The following is a 26,480-nucleotide window of genomic DNA, read 5'->3' as shown; positions in this document are numbered from 1 at the left end:
GGCGTCATCTTTCCTAGAGACATTTAGGTTTTTGAAAACATATGGTTAGATTTCTCCAACTTCTGGATTTTTTGTGAAAGGGAGATGGTACTAAATAGAAGAGCAAAAATGACTAAATACAATGTTGAAAATTTCTAAAAACATTACAACTAGGAGAAACCAGCACTACCAATCACACTATGAAAAGCAAAAATCCAACCCAACCACTCAAGAATAGTTATTTGCTTTTATGCTATGAATGTGATCAACATCAATGTTCTCTATTTATTTAGGCTAAGTGATCTTAGCTCTCTGAGACTGTAACTAGGAAAGATAATAATTCACATTTTCATTAAGGAAACTTTAAATCTTTCCATTCCCATATAAACAGACACCAGAGGACTTTTTCTACTTTTCACAACTATTTGAAAACCCCAACACAATATCACAGACATAGTCAAAATTTTTCTCTCTAACCTAAGAGACCATAAATGATCTAAAAAAAGATATTGAAAAATTCTAAAAACTACCTCAATTTTAATTTACCTAAAATACAAAAGCTAGATACCATTTAACACTTTCAGTAATATAAAATAAAACCAACTCCCACATGGCTAGACATGTAAATAAGTAAACAAATAGAGTCTGGAAGACTGCCAGTCTCAATTTATTGCAAAAGCAAAATTAAATGGTAATTAAAAGATTTGTTTTAAAAATTACCAAGAGTACTAAAAGAATGTTTATTTTAAAATAAAATGAAAAAAATTACCTAACTCAAAATTTTCCCTCTGAGAACCTGTATGCTTACTAGGAATGTGTATTTCAGCTATTGTTTTCAACTTAAAAAGTGGAAAACTGAAAATTATTGAAATAACTTTAAAAATTCTCTTTAACCAAAGAAGCTGCTTGTAATTAAAAAAAAAAGAAAGAAATAGCTAGTATATAATTTTTCCCCCAAATAAGAACAGATCATCACACTCAAATGCCTGTACTAAAGTTAGAATAATGTAACAGACATTTGGATGCCTACTGTCTACAGGTACTAGATGCTAAGAACAGAAAACAAAATAACTCATGGTCTTTGGCCTGAAGGAGCTTGTCGTGCGCTACAGGGATATACAATTAGATATTTATAATAAATTTTAGAAGATCCACAATACAATGTGACTAAGGAGGTACAGAGGGACAGAAATGGGGCCAATTAACCCAGCCCAAGAAGTCTTCTTAAAAAATATGTATGGGACTTACCTGGTGGCGCAGTGGTTAAGAATCCGCCTGCCAGTGGAGGGGACATGGGTTCAAGACCTGGTCCAGGAAGATCCCACATGCCGTGGAACAACTGAGCCCATGTGCCACAACTACTGAGCCTGTGCTCTAGAGCCCGCGAGCCACAACTACTGAGCCCGAGTGCCACAACTACTGAAGCCTGCGCACCTAGAGCCCGTGCTCTGCAACGAGAAGCCAATGCAATGAGAAGCCCGCGCACTGCAATGAAGAGTAGCCCCTGCTCGCCGCAACTAGAGAAAGCCCTCGTGCAGCAACAAAGACCCAACACAGCCAAAAACAAAATAAATAAATAAATCTATTTTAAAAATATATATATATATGTATCATTTACTCAGGCTTATACGGATAATTCATTTTTATAACCAGCATCTCAAGGTACTATAAGGTTTACCAAACTTTCTGAAACTCAGATTCAGGTAATATGTTCCAAACACCTCTATCACAGTCAGGCAAGTTAATTAATGTGAGAAATGGTCTAAGTGTTGGTACATGTCTTGGCCTAAAGGGGGAAGTAGCTGTCAGATGTAGCTGACTCCCCGGTGGGAATGAGAGCCAATTGTTGCCATTTATGTGATAACAACCAGCCCAGATTTTTATACTTGGAATCTCCCAATTTTTAACTACTGACTCAATTTAAAAAACCAACAAACTCCATTTGAGCCAAACTATGGGTCTGTGGTCTGAGGTGTGCCCATGGGCCACTGGTGTGCAACCTCTAATGTATACTTTAGATTAGATACTTCCACATAAGTTCTCCATCTAACTGAAATGGTTTGACTGTCCTCTTCAAAGAGCCTTTTTTTTTTTTTTGCTGTGCCGCACAGCTTGTGGGATCTTATTGATACTTCCCTGACCAGGGATCGAACCCAGGCCCTCAGCAGTAAGAGCACGGAGTCCTAACCACTGGACTGCCAGGGAATTCCCCTCCTCAAAAAGTCTTAAAGAAATAGAATTTAAGTACTTAATGAATTGGAAATCCAGGTGGAAAAATTCATTCTTCAACAACCACAGAGTATCCTAGATAATGTTGTTGTTCTATTCACCTCAAGGAAAAATTGAGGCGGTGGATAAAAAAAATTTAGGAAATAAAGGAACCGTTATGTAGTCACTTAATTTGGTCCCCTACCACAATGCTGTAACAATTATGCCATAACAATTGTAATTATCTGAATCTGATTCTTTCATATGACTGTGAAATCAAACAAATGTTCCCAGTGATTTAAAGAATCACAATCACCTCATGATCTGCCTAGGTAACCAACTATTAGAGTTCCCTGACCCAGCAGGTTTTATCCATTACGTTTAACCTAAATCTTCCCTACACAGCTTAACTCTATAATCATTTGTCTTGTTCTCAGTGGCCATTATCCCCATGATAAAGCAAACATTCAGAGAATGTGTAAGCAGAAAAGAAATAATGAATCAAAGATAGCTATTATGTTAGGACTATTTTGAAAACAAGTTTATCCATGTTGAAAATGGCATGGGATATTAAAACAAAAAAGATTCATTTTAGTAATTTTACTGATGCAACTAATATTACATGACATTTAATCACACAAAAAATCTGGCTTACATTTGAATGCTTTTATGCCTAGCAATGGAAAACAAAGACCATAAACACTGGTAATGAATTATTTCTATCACTCACTGTGTAATATGGAGGACATGGAATTGGGTTTTATTAAGAAATCATTTGAATTTCCTAATGATCTAGAAACAAACCATATATTACTGCAATTCAGAGGATGAATCTAAAATTAGTGAAAACTCTACTGGGATACAGAAATGACATAAAGGAAATCAAAGCTTAGAAACTAAGTGTAGATAAATAAATAAATAGGCTGCCTAAAAGTAATGTATAAACCTAACACAGGTAATATATAATATAAATATATATCTAAAAATAACAGCCTTGAGAGTATTTATCTCAACTAATACAAAGAACTTTAATCCACAAGAAGATAATACACTGGAGTATTATTTCTTTTTTAATTCTTCCCTAACATACAGAGACCACTTCAAAAGTATGCTTGGCTGGGGAAATCGTATTTCATTTCTTGAGGGAGGTAGTGTAAGAAATTCTTAAGTTTAAGAAAAAGCAGTAAGAGGAGCTAAAATAAAGATTATATTCTCAAATGGAAATGAAAAGACTAAAAAGAGACCTTAAAATTTAAACGCCCTTTTAAAAATAAAATCACTTTGTTGGTATTTGGTCAGTTTTCCCCACCTGATTTTTAAATTTAACTTTATTAAGGATATTTTTTAATTATACACAAAAGTAGATAGAATATTAAATGAGCTACTTTAAACCCATTAACAATTATCACTATTTTGGATTCTTGTTTCCTCTACCCTCGCTGATTTATTCTTTCCCAATTGAGTAATTTTATCAGATGAAAAAGTTTTTTAACTGATCGATAACAGAATATTTAAATAGCACACAAGTATCATATATATGCACCTACAGAATTATTTCATTACCTAGATCAGGTGATCCTTTAATTAAACTGCTTAAAAATCCTTCCCATTTAGAGGCCAATGTAATACCAGAATAGTCTTTTTATCAGCAATAAGTTATAATAAAAGCCTTCCAAATTAAGGATTGCTCAGAAATATTTTAACTATACTATGGCTATCAATTTTATAGTCTTGATGAGAAAACCAGTTCTACCAAAAGCACTGATCTTCTGGCGTGATAGTACTGGCTTAGTACTACCATGCATTAAAACTCTTAGGAGGGACTTCGCTGGTGGCCCAGTGGTTAAGAATCTGCCTGCCAGTGAAGGGGACATGGGTTTGATCCCTGATCTGGGAAGATCCCACATGCCGCGGAGCAACTAAGCCTGTGCGCCACAACTACTGAGCCTGCGCTCTAGAGCCCATGAGCCAAGACTACTGAGCCTGCTGCCAAAACTACTAAAGCCCGCGCTCCTAGAGCCCGTGATCCACAACAAGAGAAGCCACAGCAAGGAGAAGCCCGCGCACCAAAACAAAGAGAAGTCCGGCTCGCCGCAATTAGAGAAAACCTGCGGCCCTCCCTGCAACCAAAAAAAAAAAAAAAATAACTCTTAGGAAATCAGAGTTAACACATAGGCTGATATGTTGGGCTAAAGAAAACAGAAGTGTAAACATGTGAGAAAATTTTTATATTAGGGATGCCATCAAAAATAGCTTAGTTAAAAAGAGGATAGCTTTGTTCAGTTAAAGAAACAAACTAATAAAGAAGTATTTCTACCTAAGGATCAATGAATCTATTCCTAAGTAAGTTCTCTCTAAATGACAACTACCCCAAAACAACAGAAAAATAAACCAAAAACCTCCAAAACAGAACAATCCTGAAGTGAAAACAATCAAACTGTATTATGCCTTTTATTTTTTCCCCACCCTCTCCCCAAATAATACCTTTTAAAAGCAAATGTAATAAAATTTACCATCCAAGTGAGCCTTCTCCCATTCAAAATAATCACTTCTGAGGTAATATATATTGATACTTATTCCAGTAATGCAATCATTACTCAAAACATATCTGAAATTCTTCTTTCAAAATTACTTTCAGAGTCAACAGCACACTGTTCTAGATATATATCCTCCCTGGTGGCATATTTTCATCAACAGATGATGAATTTAATTTAAGGTGTGGGGGGCAGTTATTGAAAGCAACCAGCGACTAAGAGGGGAATTCGAGAACGGTTAAAAAACAGGTGTGACTACTTGAAGTAATGAAGCAGGTTTTCTTGTGGGTTTATAAACTGGCTGTGGAAACAATTCCAAAGGAATTCCTAAAATTCTAAGAAATGACAGAGGTATTGCAGTAAGTTTTCCCTAATAAGGTGACTTTATGAAGGATAATATCTATTTGGCAGCATATTTTCTTATGGGCTTTCTTTTATAAAATTAGTCTTTTGACCCATTTTATATGTGTTTAATTTTGCAAGTCACCTCAAAGCTCTTTTGAGGATTTACATAAAAGTAAACTTTATTGCTTTATAGGTAGCAAACCTTCCAGCTATGTAAACCCATTCAACCATAGGCCTGTGAAGTTCAGCTTATTCTAACTGGATCCTTGATACAAATCACTGATTGGACTCGAATACTAAATTATCACTTTTCATCTTCACAATTCTCTTTTTTGGGTTGAGTCCTTATAATATATTCTAATTAGATTTTTATTTTGCTTAGTTTTATGAGGCTGTTTTCCAATTTACTTTTATTGGTAATTTTGTCAACCACCATCCCTGTTTTTTTCTTTTATGGAAAGGGATCATCTCTTTTTGAAAAGGTTTCCCCCCCTTTTATCTGTTACCCTAGTTTCTCTGTTCACTCAGCTTATCCTCTTATTCTACTGTTTCAGAAAAACAAGAAACAAAAAACCCATTCAAAAGTTCTTTTAAGAAAAAAGATCTAAAAAATAAAAAAAAAAAAGAAAAAGAAAAAAGATCACTAAGGGGGGATAATGAATGCATTTCACTTACCGAACTACACCTATTTTTATATTCCTTTAATCTTCAACTGTGAACATTAGATCCATTCACAAACTGATAAACCCCTCAAGAATAAGTCAGAGGACACACAGGTTAATAACCTTCACTGACTTGTACGCCATCATTCACTAACACAAAAACCTCCTGCACATAGACAATCTGTTTGGAGGGCTGTGGAGTACGGTAATGTGCAAGTTCTACATTTTCCAAGTTATGAGAAGGATGCTCTGACTACTATCTCATGACCTAGAACAATGAGAATTTCTCTGGCCTTTTTGATTATCTTCCTTTTGGTTATCTTCCTTGGTTTGTACAAAAAACTTTTCAGGAAATGCATTCCTTTAAGAGACCCTGTTGTCATACTAAGAACTTCAAACAGATCCATCCAGTTTATACACTATCCACAGTAAGTTCAATTCAGCTGATGTTCCATATTAATTTAATTCATCACTATTGCAAGGAGCCTCATCTTTCTTTAAGGAGAGATGTTGAAGCAGAGACATAAAAGTTTACATTGTCATATGTTTCATTTTTTTAAAAAGTGTTCTTGGGACTTCCCTGGTGGCACAGTATTTGGGAATCCGCCTGCCAATGCAGGGGACACGGGTTTGAGCCCTGGTCTGGGAAGATCCCACATGCCATGGAGCAACTAAGCCCGTGCACCACAACTACTGAAGCTCGCAGGCCTAGAGCCCGTGCTCCTCAACAAGAGAAGCAGCCACCTCAATGAGAAGCCCGCGCACCACAACGAAGAGTAGCCCCCACTCACCGCAACTAGAAAAAGCCCGTGTGCAGCAACGAAGACCCAACGCAGCCAAAATTAAATAAATAAAATTTAAAAAATATATATAGAAATAAAAAAATAAAAATAAGTGTTCTCTCTGCATATATGGTCAAATGATTTTTGACAAGAATGTCTAGCCTATTCAGCAAGGAAAGAGCAATCTTTTCAACGGTGTTGAGAAAACTAGATGTCCACATGTGAAAGAATGAAGTTAGACCCTTACCTTATAACCACACACAAAAATTAACTCAAAATGGATCAAAGATCTAAATATTAAGAGCTAAAAGCATAAAACACTTAGAACATTTTCATTATATTGGATTTACCAATATAATGAAATATTTCATTACATTTCAATGTATTTCATTATATTTCATTACATTGGATTTGGCAATGACCTCTTGGATGTGAAATCAGCAAAACCACAGGCAACAGAAGAAAAAATAGATAAATTAGACTTCATCAAAATTAAAAACTTTTCTGCTTCAAAAGACACTATCAAGAGAGTGAAAAAACAACACACAGAATGAGAGACAATATTTGCAAATCATATACCTGAAAAGGGATTAACATCTAGAATATTTAAAGAGCTCCTGCAACTCAACAACTACAACAAAACAAACAACCCATTTAAAAACTGGACAAAGGACTTTAAATAGATATTTCTCCAAATAAGATATACAAATGGCTAATAGGCACATGAAAGATGCTCAGCATCACCAGCCATTAGGGAAATGTAAATCAAAAACCATAATGAGATACCACTTCACACCCATTAGGAAGACTATTATCAAAACAAAAACAACAACAAAAACCTGAAAATAACAAGTGTTGGCCAGGATATGGAGAAATTGGAACCCTCTTGCATGGCTGATGGGACTGTAAAATGGTGCAGCCACTGTGCAAAACAGTGTGGCAGTCCCTCAAAAAGTTAAACATAGAATTACCATGTGATCCAGCAATTCCATTCCAGGGTATAGACCTAGAAAAACTGAAAGCAAGGACTTAAGCAGACACTTGTACACCAATGTTCATAGCAGCATTAGTCACAGTGGCCAAAAGGTGGAAGCATTCAAAGTATCCACTGACAGATGATGGATAAACAAAATGTGTTATATAAATATAATGGAATATTACTCAGCCTTAGAAAGGAATGAAATTCTGAGATATGCTACAACATGGATGAAATTTGAAAACATTATGACAAGAGATATAAGCCAGACATAAAAAGACAAATATTCTATGACTCTACTATTTATATGAAATATACAGAATAGGTAAATTCACAGAGACAGAAAGTATACTAGAGGTTATAGGGACTGAAGGGAAGAGGAAATGGGGAGTTATTGCTTAATGGGTACAGATTTTCTGTTTGGGATGATGAAAAAGTTCTGGAAATGGATAGTGGTGAAGGTTGCACAACACTGTGGATGTATTTAATGTCACTCAATTATACGCTTAAAAATGAAGAAATAGTAAATTTTACGTTATGAATATTTTACCACAAAAAAAAAAGGGAAGAAAAAAGTGCTCTACCTTGTTTGAGATGTCTTCAGTGACAGTACACCAATACTATATAATACTTGTTACTTTAATTGTTTTTCCTCACCCCTTTAAATGCCTCTAATGCCAATAAGTTTGGTAGGAATATACAATTGCTGACAGAAACATGATCTGAGTGCTCTGGACTTTAGTCCAAGTAAATACACCATGCAAAAAAATGTTCATTTAAATGTCAAGTGAACTGAGTCAATTCCAGTTAACAATAAAACAAGATCAGAGTGCATCTACTATGCCTGAGAGGATAGGATGAGAGATCAAAAGTCCTGAGATGCTTCTGCTAGTAGCAGATTTACCAAAACCAAGGACTAGTTTCTCTTAATTTCTTCCTTGATATTCCTAATAGCTTTATTCTATCTTCTCTCCCCACTTTAGGCTTGTTAATGAGAAGTGCTTAGCTTTGGCATAATTAAATTTCATCCCCAGCGGCTAATGACATGGCCTAGAAAGGAGAGGAGGACAGAAAAATTCAAAAGGAGTCTAAAATATATTTTCAATCCCTCCCAAGATTTTTTAATTGAAAATAAGCATAATTTTATAATTCTAAAAATAGAATACAGTATTTATACAGTACTCTTAAGGCTTCATTCCTTTAAGATTGCTTCTAAAAATTAAAGAAAGAAAAACTGCGTAAAACTATAGTAGTCCCCCCTTTATCTTTGGTGAATTCGTTCCAAGAGCCCCGGTGGATGCCTGAAACCGTAGACAGTACCAAACCTTACATATACTATGTTTTTTCCTATACATACATATCTCTGATAAAGCTTAATTTATAAATTAGGCACAGTAAGAGATGAACAATCATAACTAATAATAAAATAGAATAATTATAACAATATACTGTAATAAAAGTTATGCACACTCTCTCAAAATATCTTATTGTACATATTTAATGCCTTTTCCGTCTTAACTAAGCACTCATCACACAAACGGTGGCCAGACTTTTGTAGTTTGAGGTGACAGCAGAACTAGCACGAGTTTCTATTTCCTTCTTCACAATTTCGCAAATATTCATTCTTACTGTAGATCTCAGTAACCTCAGCATGATTGTTTTCTTTCCTTATGAAGTTGAGAACTTTCACTTTTTCACTCAAAGGAAGCATTTAAAGGCTTCTCTTCAGCAAATATGAATTGCCAGCATCACTACTCTTGCTCTTTGGGGCCATTATTAAAAAAAAAAATAAAGGTCACTTGAACACAAGCATTGTGATATGACAGTTGATCTAATAACTGAGAGGGCTATTAGATGACTAACAGGGAGGATACACGGGACAAAGGGATGATTCACATTCTGGGTGGGATGGAGCAGGAAGGTGCGAGATTCCATCGTGCTACTCAGAACAGCGTGCAGTTTAAAACTTATGAATTGCTTATTTCTGGAATATTCCATTAAAAAAATTTTTTTTTTCTGACCACAGTTGACTGTGGGTAAATGAAACCATGGAAAGTGAAAGTGTAGGTAAGAGGCAACTACTATATCTGCAGTCTAAGAATGAGGATTACATTTAAATAGATACAAGAGCAAGATGGATTTCGCCCTAGGGAGAATTCCTATTTTGGGAACAAAACGAAGGATGATCTTTTATGCTTAAGAGTTTTTTTCTCTTATTAAGTTATCATCTAGAGGTAAGTAAATAATTTCTATACCTCTGATAGCTGGGAGCAGCATGAGAAATGGAAACTGACCTGGGTTTAAATTTTAGCTATGAGTCTTAAGCCAATGTACAAGCTACATACAGGTCATTTTACCTGTTGACTTGGTGGCCTTATTTGTAAAATGGAGCTAGTAATCCCTACTTCAGAGGGTTGATATGAGGATTAAAAGCTACGCTGTACATAAAGTACATTTTCTAGCTCATAATAATACATGCTTAATAAATGTTTATTCTCTTCCTCCTGACAATTTTTCAGAAAAGATGGGGGAGACTAGACACTGCCCATGGCATCCACTATTTCTGAAATGGTAACAGAAATAAGGAACTTATTACTGGACTTAAATGGCTCAGAACCTGAAGGTGTTGAAGTTGGTAAAATATTGGAATGTGTCTCTTTGGGATCTTTGAGCCCAAGAGGGGAAACAAACCAACAAACAAAACAAACAAACAAAAAAACCACCAGACTTCTTAATTGAAAAGAGAAAAATCAAGATGATTTCCTAAATGAACCAAGTTAGAAATAGTAATACATTGTCATAATCCTAAACCAAGAGTCACTCTGTATTTGTGAAGGGCATTAAGTAAATATTAACAAATCTTCCCCCCACCCAAAAATGTTGTACTACTCTCCCTTGGGGTAAAACCTTCCGAAAACTTAACAATTCTACATATATAATTTTGATGTTAATTCCATGGAACTTACTGCATGTTTAAGTCTTTCATGCACCTGCAAAGGTCAACTAGTTCTTTCCACTTAAAAGAGTCTTATTGTTTCAAAAAAGCAAATAACTCCCCTTGCATTTATTAGAAGCATATCAGTGATATCTTTGTCATAAAGTAAAAATTTTTAATTTAAGTAAGGATCCTTTCTCAGAAATCTATTCCTTCAGCATGATCCTGCTAAGAAATAACCCTTCACTGAAAACACTGCTTTATTTCTACGGAAACATAATCTGATGCCAAATACCCCGTCATTAAAAATTTACTCAGAAAAGAACTTTAACTTTCTGTTAAGTTTGTGATCATTTGCAATACTTAAGAAGAAAATTCAAAAGAATGATTAAATATTCCACTACCATCTGTTTAGCACTCCAGGTTTTCCCACAAGATATAGGAGTACAAATGAGTTTAATATTGACACTTTTCTCCTTAGAGTTTCCCTACGCTCAAGTTCAGTATATTAATATTTTGGTATCACCAGTCAGAGCAAGAAAACTACTTTCATTGCATTTATCATTTTATATACATTATTCCATTCAAACCTTATACCAATAGTTTATCCCTATACTCACTCTTTCCTTCTTTTTGGATTAAATGAAGGAACTGAGACTCAGGGAGGCTAAGTAACATGTTGGTGGCCAAGAGCTAGTACAAGGTAGAGCTGGGATCCAAACCCAAGTCTATCACACTCTGAGGTTTCTTCTTCTTCTCCAACCACATAGCCTCTAAGGTAAAGATGAAAAACAAGACTGGGCCTAAACTCAGAGTGTTATGGGACTTATCCCTCAAAACAGAAAGAGGGTTATTCTGGCTTTTTTTTTTTAATCACTTTTTTATACCCAGATTACTCTCACTTAACAGCTACTGACTAGCATTTTGCTTGTTAAAGAAACCACATTTTGTAGATTAGCAGTCTGTCAGAAAGTGATGATCTGTAACTGTGAGGAGGTGATGTAAGTACATTATGTCACTCATTTAATCACAAAAGATTTTCTTATTTGAAACCTCAGCAATAAATTTCTGGGTATAATATTATAAAACTAAGTAACAGAATACTAAGAGTAATGGAAACCACAGGTCTTTTTATGCCTATATGCCACTTGAAAAATAAACAAGCACTAAACCTTAAAAACTCCAATCCTCCTTTTGTTTTCTATTTTCACTCTTCTGTCCACTCTTAGTAACAACAAATTCAGCAACATAACATTTTTAGGAGTCCTCTATGCAAACAAAATCAAAGAAACAAAATTCACAAATAGTATAGATTGGTCCCTTCATTCTGTGGAGAGGGAGTAATTGGGTTAAAAACAACTTTCTTGCTCTCTGACAAGTCCAAAGACCTAATCTTAGGTCAACTATCAAGACCTTTTTTGGCTTGATTTGTCCTGGAGAATGCACTTACAAGTCTGATCCATCTGTCTGTCCCACTTAAGCACAAAAAGGCTAAAGATCACTCTCAGAAAAAGACCACAAACAAATTCTGAGGTCTAGAAAGGACCTACACTAGGGCAACTTAATAAAATAGGAAACCAGAGCACTCAACAGGTCTAATTAAGGGGAAGAGAAGCCAAGGGAAAAGAAAAACACTTATCTGCAGAGGAAGCCAAAAATGCAAAGGACCAGTTTCTAATATACATCATGTGGAAAGAATGTTGATAAAGTAATTGGGGTGAGAGAGGAATTATAAATAGGCCTAATAGGTACTTTTTATTTAAAACTTAGTCCACCATTAGTCAGTGGCAAAGCTAATATACAAGACTAAGTATGACCTAGATTCTAAACATTGACTTTCATATATAAACTCATCTGTACTTAGTAGAAAAACTGGTTAGACCATAATTAACGTACATAATCCCATTAGAGAAATAAAGTGTTAATCTACAGTATTACAGAGATGGAGCTAAATAAATACGAATACTGGCATTAATTCTCTAGGCAGATTTCAGGATTAAAACTGATTTAGGTCCAAAAGTTTTTTGTTTGGGAGTTTTAATTTTTATCTTATATAAAAATGTCAATCTTACATAGATATCCTGCAAATAAACTAATAAAAATGTATAGCTTGCTTTAATTATAGGGATAGCTGATGATAAAGGGATCTTCTCTAAAAAACTGTGCTATGAGGCTGACATTCAGATCAGATGAAGATAATGAGGTTCCCATCAGAATGGATTTGATACTGAGCACTGTGATTCACTTCATTCAGGGGAATAAATGTACCAAACTGTAAGCAAAATCATAAAATTTTTAAAAATTAATATAAGTAAGGCCATCAATTTCTCTTTTAATAAACTAAACAAACAAACAAACAAACAAAAAACGCCACAACTTAACTTCATTCTACCAAAGGTCCATATAATTTACTTTTGGAAAATTACAAGTTTGGAATAATTATATACATACAGCTTAACATTCTTAGAGTCCATGTATGTATTCTTGCCTCAATTATCCTCTTCCTTATTTATTAATGACAAATCAAAGTTTTAAATGATTATTCATCACTAAATCTATCAACCCCAACATTTGACATGAAGAACATGAGGATTATTCAAAGCCAATTTTCTTACCTATCAATATGAATTAAAGGTGAAAAATCAGAGCTAACCCAAACCATGACAACCCTCCTCCCAAAGAAGGTCTCCTGTGGCCATTTTCTAGACCAAAAACAGAACTGTATCCTTATGAAAATAGCTTAAGTCTCCACAATTAGACCCCATTCCCAACACTTTCTATGAAAAAGACATGTATATTTCAAACATTTGTAAACAGGGGAAAAGAAACTTTGAGAAAACCTATGTAACTGTTTTCTGAGAAGAAATTTAGGCAAAGTTTACAGCGTGATAAGGTAGGACCTGAGCTGGTAACCACCCTCTCTCACTGAATGTACCAATCTAAAACATGACTGCCATTTGAGATGTGATGTCCTATCCAGACACTTCAGAAGCATCAATCCTAGTCTTACTATCAATTTCACTACATTCTAACTCTGAAAACTAGTAATCCATCTATGCTGTAAATGATAACTCTGTATCACTCAAAATATTGTTTGCCAGAATAGCCAATTCATAGATTATGCTAATAGCAATTTTAGAGCATATCTAATAATTTCATTTCATATAAAATGAACATTTATTGGCTTGTTCCTTCCCCCAATAAAAAAAAGCAAATGGTTATTGAATGTCTTCTCTAGTTAGGAATAGTATACAAGAGAGTAGCTATTTATTGTAACTGCTACTATTTATTAAGCACTTAATATACACTGAAATTATACTGAAAAAAAGGGTAAAACAACCAATTCCCTAATCCCCCGAACTCTGAAGTCAAAATATACAGGGGGAAAAAAATTGAAAGAAAGTGCATTGTGCCACATTTCATTCTGCACAAAGAATCAGCATTTTCCAGTAACACCTGAAGCAAGAAAGTAGGCCAACAACATAAAAAATGTTAACGGTGCTAAGAGTTAGAATACAGAAGCAAAACAATCAAACTTAAAAATTATCATCAGAAATAAAAATGGTTAATGCCTAGGTCCTAATAAAAAATATAAACCAAATAAAGATAATGATGTCTGGAATATCTGGATAATACTTTATTAATTTTATAAGTAACTACCTTTTTTTTTTAACTACTGTTTTTACAGTTAACAATTATCATAAAAGCAGGTTGTAACCTCAGAGTTATAAATAATTACTTTAAAATCACCTTGGGGCTTCCATGGTGGCACAGTGGTTGAGAATCCGCCTACTAATGCAGGGGACACAGGTTCGAGCCCTGGTCTGGGAGGATCCCACATGCGGCGGAGCAACTGGGCCCGTGAGCCACAATTACTGAGCCTGCGCATCTGGAGCCTGTGCTCCGCAACAAGAGAGGCCGCGATAGTGAGAGGCCCGCGCACCGTGATGAAGAGTGGCCCCCGCTTGCCGCAACTAGAGAAAGCCCTCGCACAGAAACGAAGACCCAACACAACCATAAATAAATAAATAAAATTTAAAATCACCTTTAAATTTAAATCTTCCTCATCCTCATGCACTCACTGAAACCAAAAGGTGGTTCTTTGGAGGAGGACTGATAACATAGATAAACCTCTGGCTAGATTGCTGAAGGAAAAAAAAAAAAAAAAAAAAAGGCACAAATTACCAGTATCAGGAATGAAAACAGGAACATTACTACAGATCCTACAGACATCAAAAGAATAATAAAAAAAATTATGAATAATTTGATGCCAATAAATTTTAAACTTAGATGAAATGGCACAAATTATCAAAATTAATCCAAGAAGAAATAGAAACTGACTTGCCCTATATCTATGTTTAAAAGTTGAATGTAGGGCTTCCCTGGTGGCACAGTGGTTGAGAATCTGCCTGCTAATGCAGGGGACACGGGTTTGAGCCCTGGTCTGGGAAGATCCCACATGCCACAGAGCAACTAGGCCCATGAGCCACAACTACTGAGCCTGCGCATCTGGAGCCTGTGCTCCGCAACAAGAGAGGCCATGATAGTGACAGGCCCGCGCACTGTGATGAAGAGTAGCCCCCGCTTGCCACAACTAGAGAAAGCCCTTGCACAGAAACGAAGACCCAACACAGCCAAAAATTAATTAATTAATTAATTTAAAAAAAAAAAAAAAGCTTCTTTCCTTCTGCCCCCCCCTTAAAAAAAAAAAAAAAGTTGAATGTATAATTTGAAACCTTCCCACAAAAAGATAACTCCAGGCCTACATGGTTTCACTCCTATCAAATATTTAAGGAAAAAATAATACCAATCCTACCCAAGATTTCCAAAAATAAGAAAATGAAATGGGGGAATTCCCTGGCAGTCCAGTGGTTAGGACTCTGTGCTCTTACTGAAGAGGGCCCAGGTTCGATCCCTGGTTGGGGAACTAAAATCCCACAAGCTGCGAGGCACTGCCAAAATGCAAACAAACAAAAAAAAAAAAAGAAAAGAAAAAGGGAAAGCGAAATGGTTTCCAACTCAGTATATGAGGTCAGCATTACCCTAAACCAAAATTAGACAGACATTACAAGAAAACTATCAACTAATACCCCTCACGAACAGAATGCAAAAATCCTCAACAAAATATTGGCAAATCAAATTTGCCAATAAAAAAAAAAAAAAAAGGTACATGACCAAGAAGGATTTATTCCAGGAATGCAAAATTGGTTTAACATTCAGAAATCAATCAATGCCATTCACCCTTTTAACAGACTAAAATAGAAAAACCATATGATCATCTCAATTGAGGCAGAAAAATATTTGATGAAATTTGGCACCCATTCATGTTAAAAAAAAAAAAAAACTCTCGGAAAACTAAGAATAAAAGGGAACTTCCTCAACCTAACAAAAATCATCTACAAAAAACCTGCAACCAACATCATACTTAATAGTGAAAAACTAAACATTCTCTCCTTAAGATCAAGAACACCCAAGGAGGTCAATTCTCAACACCTCTATTCAACATGGTATTATGGTTTTAGTCAGTGCAATGGGGCCAAATTTTTTTTTAATAAGCTATATATAGATTGGAAAGGAAAAAGTAAATTATTTGCAGACCATATGATCATATATGTAGATAATTCTAAGGAATCTACAAAAGAGCTCCTAGAACTATTGAATAATAAACAAATTAAGCAAGTCACAGGACACAAAAATAAGCTGCATTTCCAAATGAAAATGACAAAAAAATAGAAAATGAAGTTTAAAACACCATTTACAACTACATAAAAATATGAAATACTTAACAAATGAATTTGACAAAATATGTATAAGACCTTTACATCAATTATCACAAAAAAAAATTGCTAAAAGATAAGAAAGAAGATTAGGTAAATGGAATGATGTATTAATGTTCATGGGCTGGAAGATTCTATGTAGTTAAGATGTCAATTTTCCACAAAGGGAACAAGGGATCAAGACAATCCTAATCAAGATCCCACCGGGCTGTTTTGAAAAAGTGATAAGCTTATTCTAAAATTTATACAGTAATGTGAAGGACCTAGAATATCAAAACAATTCGAGAAAAGAATAAAGTTAGAGGACTTAACACTACCTGACTTCAAGACTAACTATAAAACCCACAATAATCAATCAAGACCATGTGATATTCACTTAGACCAATGGAATAGAATGTCAATAGACATACCAACACATATTGGTCAATATATTCAGAAGGTATATATCTGACAAAGGACCAGTATTCAGAATATATAAAGAACTTCTATAGCTTGAAAATAAAAAGACAAACAACCCAATTAAACCATGCACATTGGAACAGGCACTTCACAAAAGAAATACAAATAGCCAATAAGTACATGAAGATTTTCAACATCACTAGTTAACAGAGAAATACGAAGTAAAATCACAGTGAAATAACACTACATATTCACTATAATGGCTAAATTCAAAGGACTGACAATGTCAAGTGTAAACAAGGAGTGAAGCAACTAGAAATCGCATGTTTGCCGAGTAGAAATTTAAAACGGTATCACTACTTTGAAAAACCATTTGTCAGTTCCCTACAAGGTAAACATAATCTGGCAATTACACTCCTAAGTATTTTCCCAGGAAAGAAATAAAAATATATATCCACAAAAAGACTTGTACACCACCAATGTTCTTAACAGTTTTACTCACAATAGCCCCAAACTGGAAACAACCCAAATGCTCATCAACAGATAAAAGGATAAACAAATTGCAGTATAAAAACAAAGGACTACTACTTGGCCTCCCCTCCAAAAAAAAAAGTAAAGTTTAAAGAGAAAGGAGAATTTCATAATTTTGACTGGTTAACATCCCTAGTAGTAAGACCTATCAACATTATGTACCCCTGGTATCATGCTCTAAGAAGGGCACATCACTTCTGTGGTATTCTTCCCAAATATGCATAATACTTCAATCTATTCATGAAGAAACATCAGACAAACCCGAATTGTGAAATATGCTACAAAAATACCTAACTAGTACTCTTTAAAGTGTCAAAGCAATGAAAGACGTAGGAAGTGTCACAGAAGAGACAACGGATATATGACAACTAAATGCAATGTGAGATTCTGGTTTGGATCTTGGATTGGAATAAAGGACTTTAGTGTAAAAACTGAATAAAGTCTATAGTTCAATTAACAGTACTGTACTAATGTTAATTTCTTAGTTTTTATAATTGTACTACAGTCAACCATGGTCAAGTAAGATGTTACTATTAGGAGAGACTAAAGGCAAACTCTTATTTTTGCAGCTCTTCCAAAGGTCTAAAAATATTTGAAAATAAAAAGTTTAAAAAGTTAGGGGTAAAAAAAGAATGAACTGCCTACTGACAGACACACATGAATAAATCACGAAAAAAATTATGCTAAGCAAAAGAAGCCAGAAACAAGAGTACATTAGAATATGATTCCATTTACATGAAATTCTGGAAAGGTAAAATTAATCTGTAGTGACAAAAAGCTCTGAGGCAAAGAGTGGGGCTGGAGAGAGAAGTAACTTCAAAAAGGCAGTGAGGGAACTTTCTGGAGTGATGCAAATATTCTATATCTTGATTGTGGCAGTGGTTACACAGGTGTATACATTTTATCAAACTCAATCTATATACTTAAAATGCATGTATTTTATTGTATGTAACTTATTCCTCAATACAGTTTATTAAAATTTTAAAAATAAGTTCATATTTGAAAGTATTTAACTTGAATTATTAGTGTATATTTTATACTGGGTAAACTAAAATACTATGATTGATTCTTAAACTGATATATTAAAACTTATGCACCCAAATTGTTCATTCAATAAATATTTACTGGGCAACTACTATATGTCAGGCTTTAGGCAACACAAAGGATATAAATGTGAAAAAGAAAGCCCTTACCCTTGAGGAATTCACAGGCCAAAGGGGAGGCATACAAATGAACAAAAGCTGCAAGTGACATACAAATTGCTCTGGGGAATGATATAGCAAGGTGTCAGGATTGCACAGAGAAGGCAATGTCTCAGAAAAGTCTTCAGAAAGAATACAGGCCCTTTCCATGAATTCACCCTGTGAGGCTATTACACTTATTTCAGGGATATTTATCGAAGCTTTCAAAAAACACTTCTTTTAGTCTTGTCTCTCTACTTCATGGCATATTTTTCTGATGAAAAGTCCTTAGCACTTCAAGGGTGCAGTTTGTTTGTTAAAATTACCAAAAGTTATTCACAGACAAATTTAATGAATACTATTCTGGAAAACAGGTGACAGGTATGAAGTCAATAAACTTGTTTTCCTACATGCTTTATGAAGTGAAGGCAATACCACAGGGTAGTACCAATGTTTTTCATCCAACATAGAACTGTTGGAAGAATATATAGTCTCTCAAGGGGGCTACTTTAAAGAGCTTTGCCCTTTTGAGTGCTTAAGTCTCGGTTTGTTTGGGGGGCGTACTTATTACTTTGAAATTATACCTCACTATAAACTGTCAATATTCAAAATAATAATTTAAATTTATTATATACATATATATCATATACATATATAAACACGATGCTTAAGTTTGAATCGTAGCTCAGCTATATCACAGCTAAATGTTTTGAGACAAAGTCCTTAAAAAATCAGCATCTGCTGTAAAATGAAGACAATAATAGTAGTATCTGCCTCATAGGATTTTGTAAATATTAAGTAAGTGATGTGAATGAGATAATCTACGTACTAAATGAAATAACCTATGTAAAACACTTAGAACAGGGCTTGGCATATAATAAGCACTTAATAAATGTTAATAATTATTGTTACGTATAAGCAAAGTATATTAGTGTCTAGACTAAGAGTAAGCATTAAAATATAAAGTGGGATTACAAAAAAAAAAGCATATAAAAAGAAGAAACTGTAAGGTAGCTTTAAAGTTTAGAAACTAAGATTCAGTGACTTTTTTGTTAAACAAGAGAATTCTTTTTTAAATTATTCTATGGGAATATACATTTATCTCAATGTTCAGTAACAAAATGTGCCAGGCACATTACAGGTTTCCAATAAATACTTATTGAATTGAACTACTTCAATACAGTGAGACTGTCTTAATAACCGAAAAAAAAAAGTTTGTCACGTTTCAGCCCCATTAACTTCTACTTCTGCTTTAGTTAATATCCCTTTCAGCTGCCAAACTACCTTGCCATTCTTTTCCCTGAAGAGTAGAATTCTAGAAAGGAGAGAAAATGCAAGATTTTCTCCCAATTTGGACAGCAAGATCTACATTGAGAAAGTATAGCGCTTCGAACTGCTTTCTGACAAGTATACCTAAAAGTGTCTGTGTCCAATTAGGAAAATATAAAAGAATCTAACTGCTGCAAAAACAGCTTTAAGGCAATAGAATACCAAATAAATAACAAAAAATATAGAGGGAAGAAAGAGAAATTCAAACCAAGTCAGTGTATATTTTCAATACAGAACTTGTTTGGTAAAATATCATACCCACATATATGTGGCAAGTACCTATAAACTACATGTGTTCATTTTTGTACATTTATATTATTCACTTATATTTGTAGCCTAAATTGAACATCAAATTGAGATTTGTCTAATTTGAGATGATATAAACCTTCTAATAATGTTATATAAAGTTTCTGAACATAAGTAAACTAATACATCTTAATGTTTTTGTGTACTTAAAGACAGTATTTTTTAGAGAAAATTTCTGAAAGATTCTTTTCTGAGTGTCACAGTTGTCTACATGTGCGTGTACATACATATATGCACATGTGCTCAACTCAGTTCTTCATCCCTACTTTTCTTTTTAGTTTTTTTTTAACTGAAGTACAGTTAGTTGATTTACAATGTTGTGTTAGTTTCAGGTGTACAGCAAAGTGATTCAGTTATATATATATATATATTCTTTTTCAGATTCTTTTCCATTATAGGTTACTACAAGATATTGAATACAGACTATAGTTCCCTGTGCTATACAGTTGATCCTTGTTCATCCCTACTCCTTCTTAAATTAAATGACATTTTTGTCAGACTGCAAATATTTTAATAAAAACTTCATAAGTTCTGAACAGATGTTGCAACTATTGGCTAGTACATTGAGTATTTCAAATATATCTCAGAGATATGAAGGGAAAAACAGCAGAATGCTGGTGTTTAAGGTGTATTTGATAATGAACAAAGTAATAGCTCTAGTTTTTAAAAAGTCTTTACATAGTACATGTGCAATCACTTCAATAGAAAATCAACACATTTTTCATTTGTCTTAAGAAAATATTAAAAATTTTAACTGATAAACATTTACCGGTGGTAGAGAGATACAAAATTCCATCCTTGAAGAAAAGCTTAATAGAGTAAAAGTCAAAAGTGCCCAAATATACACATTAATGTATAATTTCATCATATTTCTTACCAGGGTCTCTAAAATAATTTAGCACTTGTTCTACCTATCTCTACAATCTAGATCTCAAGGACATCTGGTAATTTCAATATTCACAAATCTCAATGAAAGAGATTGAGCTAAATACATGACTGGCAGCTAAATATATGACTACGTCAACAAGTGTTTATTGAATGGCCTACTGTGTTATATCCAAAGTAGTAGTTCTTAAGCAATCAGAAAGTGCTACTTACCAGCAAGTGTATAATCCATATCAAAACCAAAACACTTTATTTTTTCCATGGCTAAACTTCGGTTCACAAACACCCTAAAGAAAGGAGTAAAAAATGATATCTCAGTTAACACTGAAACAACAAAAAAAAATTAAGTTCAATGGAATTATTGGGCTCTCTTTCTAGAATTCATTTAAATACCAATATTAAGATTCATAATATAAATTATTCAAGTCCTCCTTATACCATAAGTGACATCAGATATTATACAAAAGTACGTAAATTTCCTTATTGTGTCTTGATTTTAATGATGCCATGTACTCAAGTTTTCAGAGAATCAGCTCTCCTTTTCTAAGTCAGACCCCATAAAATAAGCTTATTTCTGAGATTTTATAATTCATTCACTCATTCATTTATAATTTATTTAATAAACAGAGGTTCATTTAAAGCCTACCACATGCCAGACACTAAAGACACAAATATAAACAGATTCATGTGACAAATACTTACTGAATGCCTATTATATGCCAGATACTGTGATATGACAGAGAACAAAAGAATACCTGCCCTCATGGAACTTATATTTTAACTTACAATCTCTATCCTTGAGGAATTCAGCATAGCAGGAGAGAGACTTATAAGCAAATAATTATAGCAATTCAATAAATGCTATAAAATAACATGCAGGAGAGAAAACAAGTTGTTTAGAGACCAGATGAGATATCTGAGCTGATTTTAACAATTAGTAGAAGTTTTCCAGTAGGACAAAGCAAGAAGGGCATTCCAGACAGAATGACAAAGGAAGACAGGGTTTGTAATGAACCAAAAAACATTTACTGAGGCTGGAGCTGGGTTTTCTTTGGTTTTACTTTTGTTTGTTTTTGCAAACAGAAGTTTTCCAGAGGAGAAGGGAAAGAGGCAACAAAGGTTATGAAGGTAAAAAAGGATAGCAAGGGTCAAATTAATGAAGACTTTGTATGTCACATTAGAGAGTTTGGACTTTATCCTGCAGGCAAGAACAAATTATCAGATTTTAATGAAATGAAATAATCAGATTCAAATTTCAGAAAGATCGCCATGAAGACACAGAGAAAACTAAACATATAATAGTATGGTGGATCATCACCATGACGGTGCTTGCGGTAAGTTTTAATCATCTCTGAAAATAAGGATACCTCTCCATCTGATCCCAAAGTATGGTGGCCAAAATTACTGAATGGTTTATCCTCTTATTACCAAACCTCTTCTTTGCCTTCATTTCATAAGTAGCTATAAGAAATGAGAATGCTACAAATCACCCAGGAAACGTGGTAGAAATAAAGATACCTGGGCTGGGCTTCCCATATTAACAATATAGGTCAGTAGTCTCCAAAGAGGAGTGACTGCACCTGAGGATACAGAAGACTCCACTGGGATACAGAAGAAAATATTACAGCTTCTACTCAAATTTATCTCATCATTTTAAAATGTCTAATTTGTGTATGTTTTCTACTACATACAAGTACGAATAGTAGTATAGATAATTTATAAATAAGCACACACAGGGATGAATGCTCCATATTTTAACTGTGAAATACTCAAGAGTTTGGAAACCACTAATCTAGATAATGACTTTTTAAAAAAACTCTTCACCAACTCAAATATTACTGTTTTAAACTTTAATAGAAAACTTCTCCTCTCATCTCAGAATGTATGCACCAATTTTATTATTTTTTTAACTTTTTATTTTATATTCGAGTATAGGCAATTGACGATGTTGTGATAGTTTCAGATGCACAGCAAAGGGACTCAGCCATACATATGCATGTATCCATTCTCCCCCAAACTCCCCTCCCATCCAGGCTGCCACATAACACTGAGCAGAGTTCCCTGATATGCACCAACTTTAAATGCAGACAAATAATCAAATATTTGCTTAAAAATATTTTAACAGGGGACTTAAAAATCAATAGGTCCTTGAATTCAGAAATGTTATCTTCTAAAAAATATGAAAATCATTTCTTACCTCATAGTGCGCTATGCACACTAGATTAGCTTTATAAAACTCTTAGTTCCTGAGAGAGATGTTATATAAAACATCTACACTTTCTTTCCCTAAGAAAACCTGGTATTCTGTAAAATCAACATTTACTTTGATTAGATTAATAATGGATGGGAGGGGAAGAGTAGGGAATAGCTGAAAGATACAGGGAACTAGAGGATAAATGACACCTACCCAAATCTTAAAAAAAAAAAAAAAAAAACCCAAACTCCAACTATATCACCATGACCCTTCTACCACTTCATCAAACTTCACTCTATTTCTACTGATTGGAGGATCTACTTTATTATCACCTTTTTCCAGTTATATAAATCCTTATGAAGGCACAAGAGAGGGAAAAGACACCGAGTAATGGTTTTAACTCTAGAAACACACTGAAGCTCAGACTTTTCAAACACACTCTCAATTCAGGCTAGGGGGCCAACTGGATCAAATCCTTGATCAGAGCCCAAACAGCTGACATGCCTAAAATATTCTATGGGAATTCAGGCAAGAACAGACTGGGAAGATTTTTCTATCCAGGAGAGATATATGTGGAGCCACATAATAAAAGAAACAGCTTTGATTCTGATAGAAGAATGATGCAAGCTGGTTTTAGGCACAGCTACAATCACAGAAAAAAAAGATACTTTGCTAGTATCACTCAATCACTGATAAAGGTAGAAAGAAACTATCAACAGACCCAGCTAGATAGCTTACCCGTTTCTTTCTCGTCCAGAAGAGAGGTTAAGCCTGTATTCCTTTTCATATTTTTTAAGGATATAGAGATCATAATATACCTTAGGTATTATCCACAGAAACTCTGGGAATGATATATATCAGGAATAAGAAAATCTGTTTTTTCTGTGAAAATAATCGTTGCTAAATATCCATCAAATCACACTCTTTCCTTGTTGACTAACTGGTCATTTTATTCAATCAACACATTTGTTGAATGCTTATTACAAAGCAAGTACCATTTTATGACATATATCCTAGAAGCTGTCCTTCAGGAAGTAGCTAAAACTAGCAAAGACTTTCTAGATGTCTAAAATTAGAAAATAACACATTTTCCTATGAAACCAAATATCCTTTATCTTTTCATTTTCATTTAAAATAAGTACCCTCACCCACAGAAGCAACTCCTGAATTTAAAAAAGAAACAATCACTCCTGTCTCCCCGTCTAATTTACTCCTATTATGAAACAAAAAGAAAAACCTCACATATATTCTCATCTCTCCTTTTCTTTCCCTAATTTATGCTACAACATGGGAGATGGGGGCAATAGGGAATTAAATCTAATTCATACATGAATATCTAAAGTGCATAAGCAAAGCTATGATGACAAAATGGAACAGCTGCATTATAGAGAACTGTAGTAATATATATGCTATGATTTACAAAGATAATAAACATCCAAATGCTGAAAGTATGCACTGACTTCAGCAGAGAGGCAGCCTTGAGCCAGAAATACCACGTCTCCAGAACATAGTCTTAAAGAGAAACTGATCTCTTGGCCTCAAACTAATAACTATTCTTTACTATTATAATAAAAGAAAGTGTTAGGTACTATATCAATTAAAAGACTGGCTCACTGTTCCACCACACATTTAAAACGAAAATATCATATCTGCTTGGGGAATCCAAAAATTTCTATTGGTCCCAGGACCTTGACTGTATCTTTGTCAATGCCAGTCAACTTGTGTCACTTTTCTAAATTATTAACCAGTGGAACATACTCCACCTCTATCTTCAAGAGCCTGAATGTATTTGTGAAACTAACTTTCTGAAGCTTGCTTTAAATAAAGCACAAAGTTGCCACCCTAGAAAGCATGACTGAACTAAAAGCATCCAACCTTAAAATGCAATTATCAGCCAGAAATTCCTACATACTAAGTCATTTGCAAGATATAGATTTGAGCATTAAAACAAGAGACACAATCTTTAGGAGACAGACCCATAAACACTATAAAACCAGGCACAGACTTCAACACAAAGACAAATGTAACAGTTTTTACTATCATATAACACTGCAGTAAGGCATAAAACTTGAAGAAATGCTATGCAAATAAATATAGATATTAATAAAAAGAAATAGGACTATTAATATAACGTGCTTTAAGAACAGGGATCTAGAATTCTTACACTTAAGGAACATGAACATGCAATTTACTAAATTTGGAATTTTGTAAATAGCAAGCTCTTAATGGTTTTGAGATATAACTCATAATTCAAAGCAGTATTACCTCATCTGTCACTGGTTGCCGTTCTGCAAAGTGTGAAACTATCAGAGTCAACTAGTTCTTGAAGTCACATAACAAAATTCTTCTTCAAGACCCTAGTATAATTTTTTGTGTGTGACTTTAACCTTACTTGAAAAAGACTGTTTTAGTCTGAACCAGGCCCCCTCAACAGCATGTATCTTCTGAGACGGTGTTGGAGAAAACACCTCTGTGTCTAATTTAACTTGTCATTGGATATCACTGTTGCTCCACACAAATCCATTTGGAATAGAATTTCTTTGGCACTGGTGAACTTTATCCCTAGCTCCTCCCCCTGCCTAAGAGTCACAAGTTCCTGGCCAAAGGCCCAATAACAGTTACTGCAACAATAAATGAGAATAAGGATACAAGTAAAAAATCTTCCTAGGCATGTTTTGGTTATAGGTTTGTGTAATTATATTACTCAAAGTTTGTTACAATCAAAGAAAAGAAAAAGTTACAATGCTTTTTGGAGAGTGCCAAATTTAGATTACCAACCAAATGGTGCGTGGGTGTGTGTGTGTTAATTAACAGAAAAATGCTATAATGTGAAGTTTTGTTGAAAACCTAATTTAGTATCTTTTCTCCCCAACTAGTTTCTATTTCTTCTATGGCACTCTCATTTTCCCCTCAAGCCTAAAATCTAGTTAACATCTTTTGATTCTTTCCTCTCCCTCAAATCCATATCATCTCACTTGCCTTCATTTAAATTTCCAAATGTCTCTAATCCAGATCTTCCATTCAACTTAAACTGCTAACAATTTGTCCAGGTCCTCATTAACTCTCCAGCAATCATCTCTCAATTGCTCTGCCTGCACACTAATGCCAAATTAATTGCTTTGAAGTAGTGCTACTCAAAGTGTGGTCCACAGACTAATGCTGGTTTGTGAAGTATTGTTACTAATTCAAGAAATTGCAAGTATTTAGAAACTTCTATAGCAATTCGACAAAAAAATTTTGTTTGTTGAACACAGTAACAAAAAATGTATACTTACATTTTATGTTTTCATTTTTCTAGTAATTCATTTTTATTATAAGTGTATCAATTTGAAACAATAGAATTAAAAAAAAAACTGGTCCTCTAATATACATGAGAAGTACTGTCCTAATGCCCAGCTCTATAATCACCTACTTAATAACCTTTAGACATTCCTCACTACCTACCACCAGACTAATA

At 34.2% G+C, this 26,480-nt stretch overlaps 1 protein-coding gene and 2 non-coding genes across 7 annotated transcripts in view; 1 reads left to right on the top strand and 2 right to left on the bottom strand.

The window, feature by feature from the left end:
- The window catches only part of NT5C2 (5'-nucleotidase, cytosolic II), a 106,251-nt gene that overhangs the window by 23,314 nt on the left and 56,457 nt on the right, over positions 1 to 26,480 (bottom strand). For 3 of the 5 annotated variants that reach the window (XM_059899830.1, XM_059899831.1, XM_059899832.1), the window contains one exon: positions 21,043 to 21,116. In XM_059899830.1, coding sequence (XP_059755813.1) covers positions 21,043 to 21,116 — 74 coding nt within the window. Of the gene's footprint in view, positions 1 to 21,042; positions 21,117 to 25,288; positions 25,487 to 26,480 lie in introns of those variants that run through there. The other 2 variants (XM_059899833.1, XM_059899836.1) reach the window with 2 other exon arrangements.
- Positions 2,112 to 2,184, bottom strand: TRNAK-CUU (transfer RNA lysine (anticodon CUU)). The gene has a single exon. It is a non-coding gene; the product is annotated as a tRNA-Lys (tRNA).
- On the top strand, positions 15,276 to 15,348 carry TRNAK-CUU (transfer RNA lysine (anticodon CUU)). Its single transcript has one exon. It is a non-coding gene; the product is annotated as a tRNA-Lys (tRNA).

The sequence above is a fragment of the Balaenoptera ricei genome, chromosome 16 (genome assembly GCF_028023285.1).
Source record: "Balaenoptera ricei isolate mBalRic1 chromosome 16, mBalRic1.hap2, whole genome shotgun sequence".
Taxonomy (NCBI): domain Eukaryota; kingdom Metazoa; phylum Chordata; class Mammalia; order Artiodactyla; family Balaenopteridae; genus Balaenoptera; species Balaenoptera ricei.
Note: the sequence above shows the minus strand (reverse complement) of the source record. Positions and strands in the feature narration are given on the sequence as shown.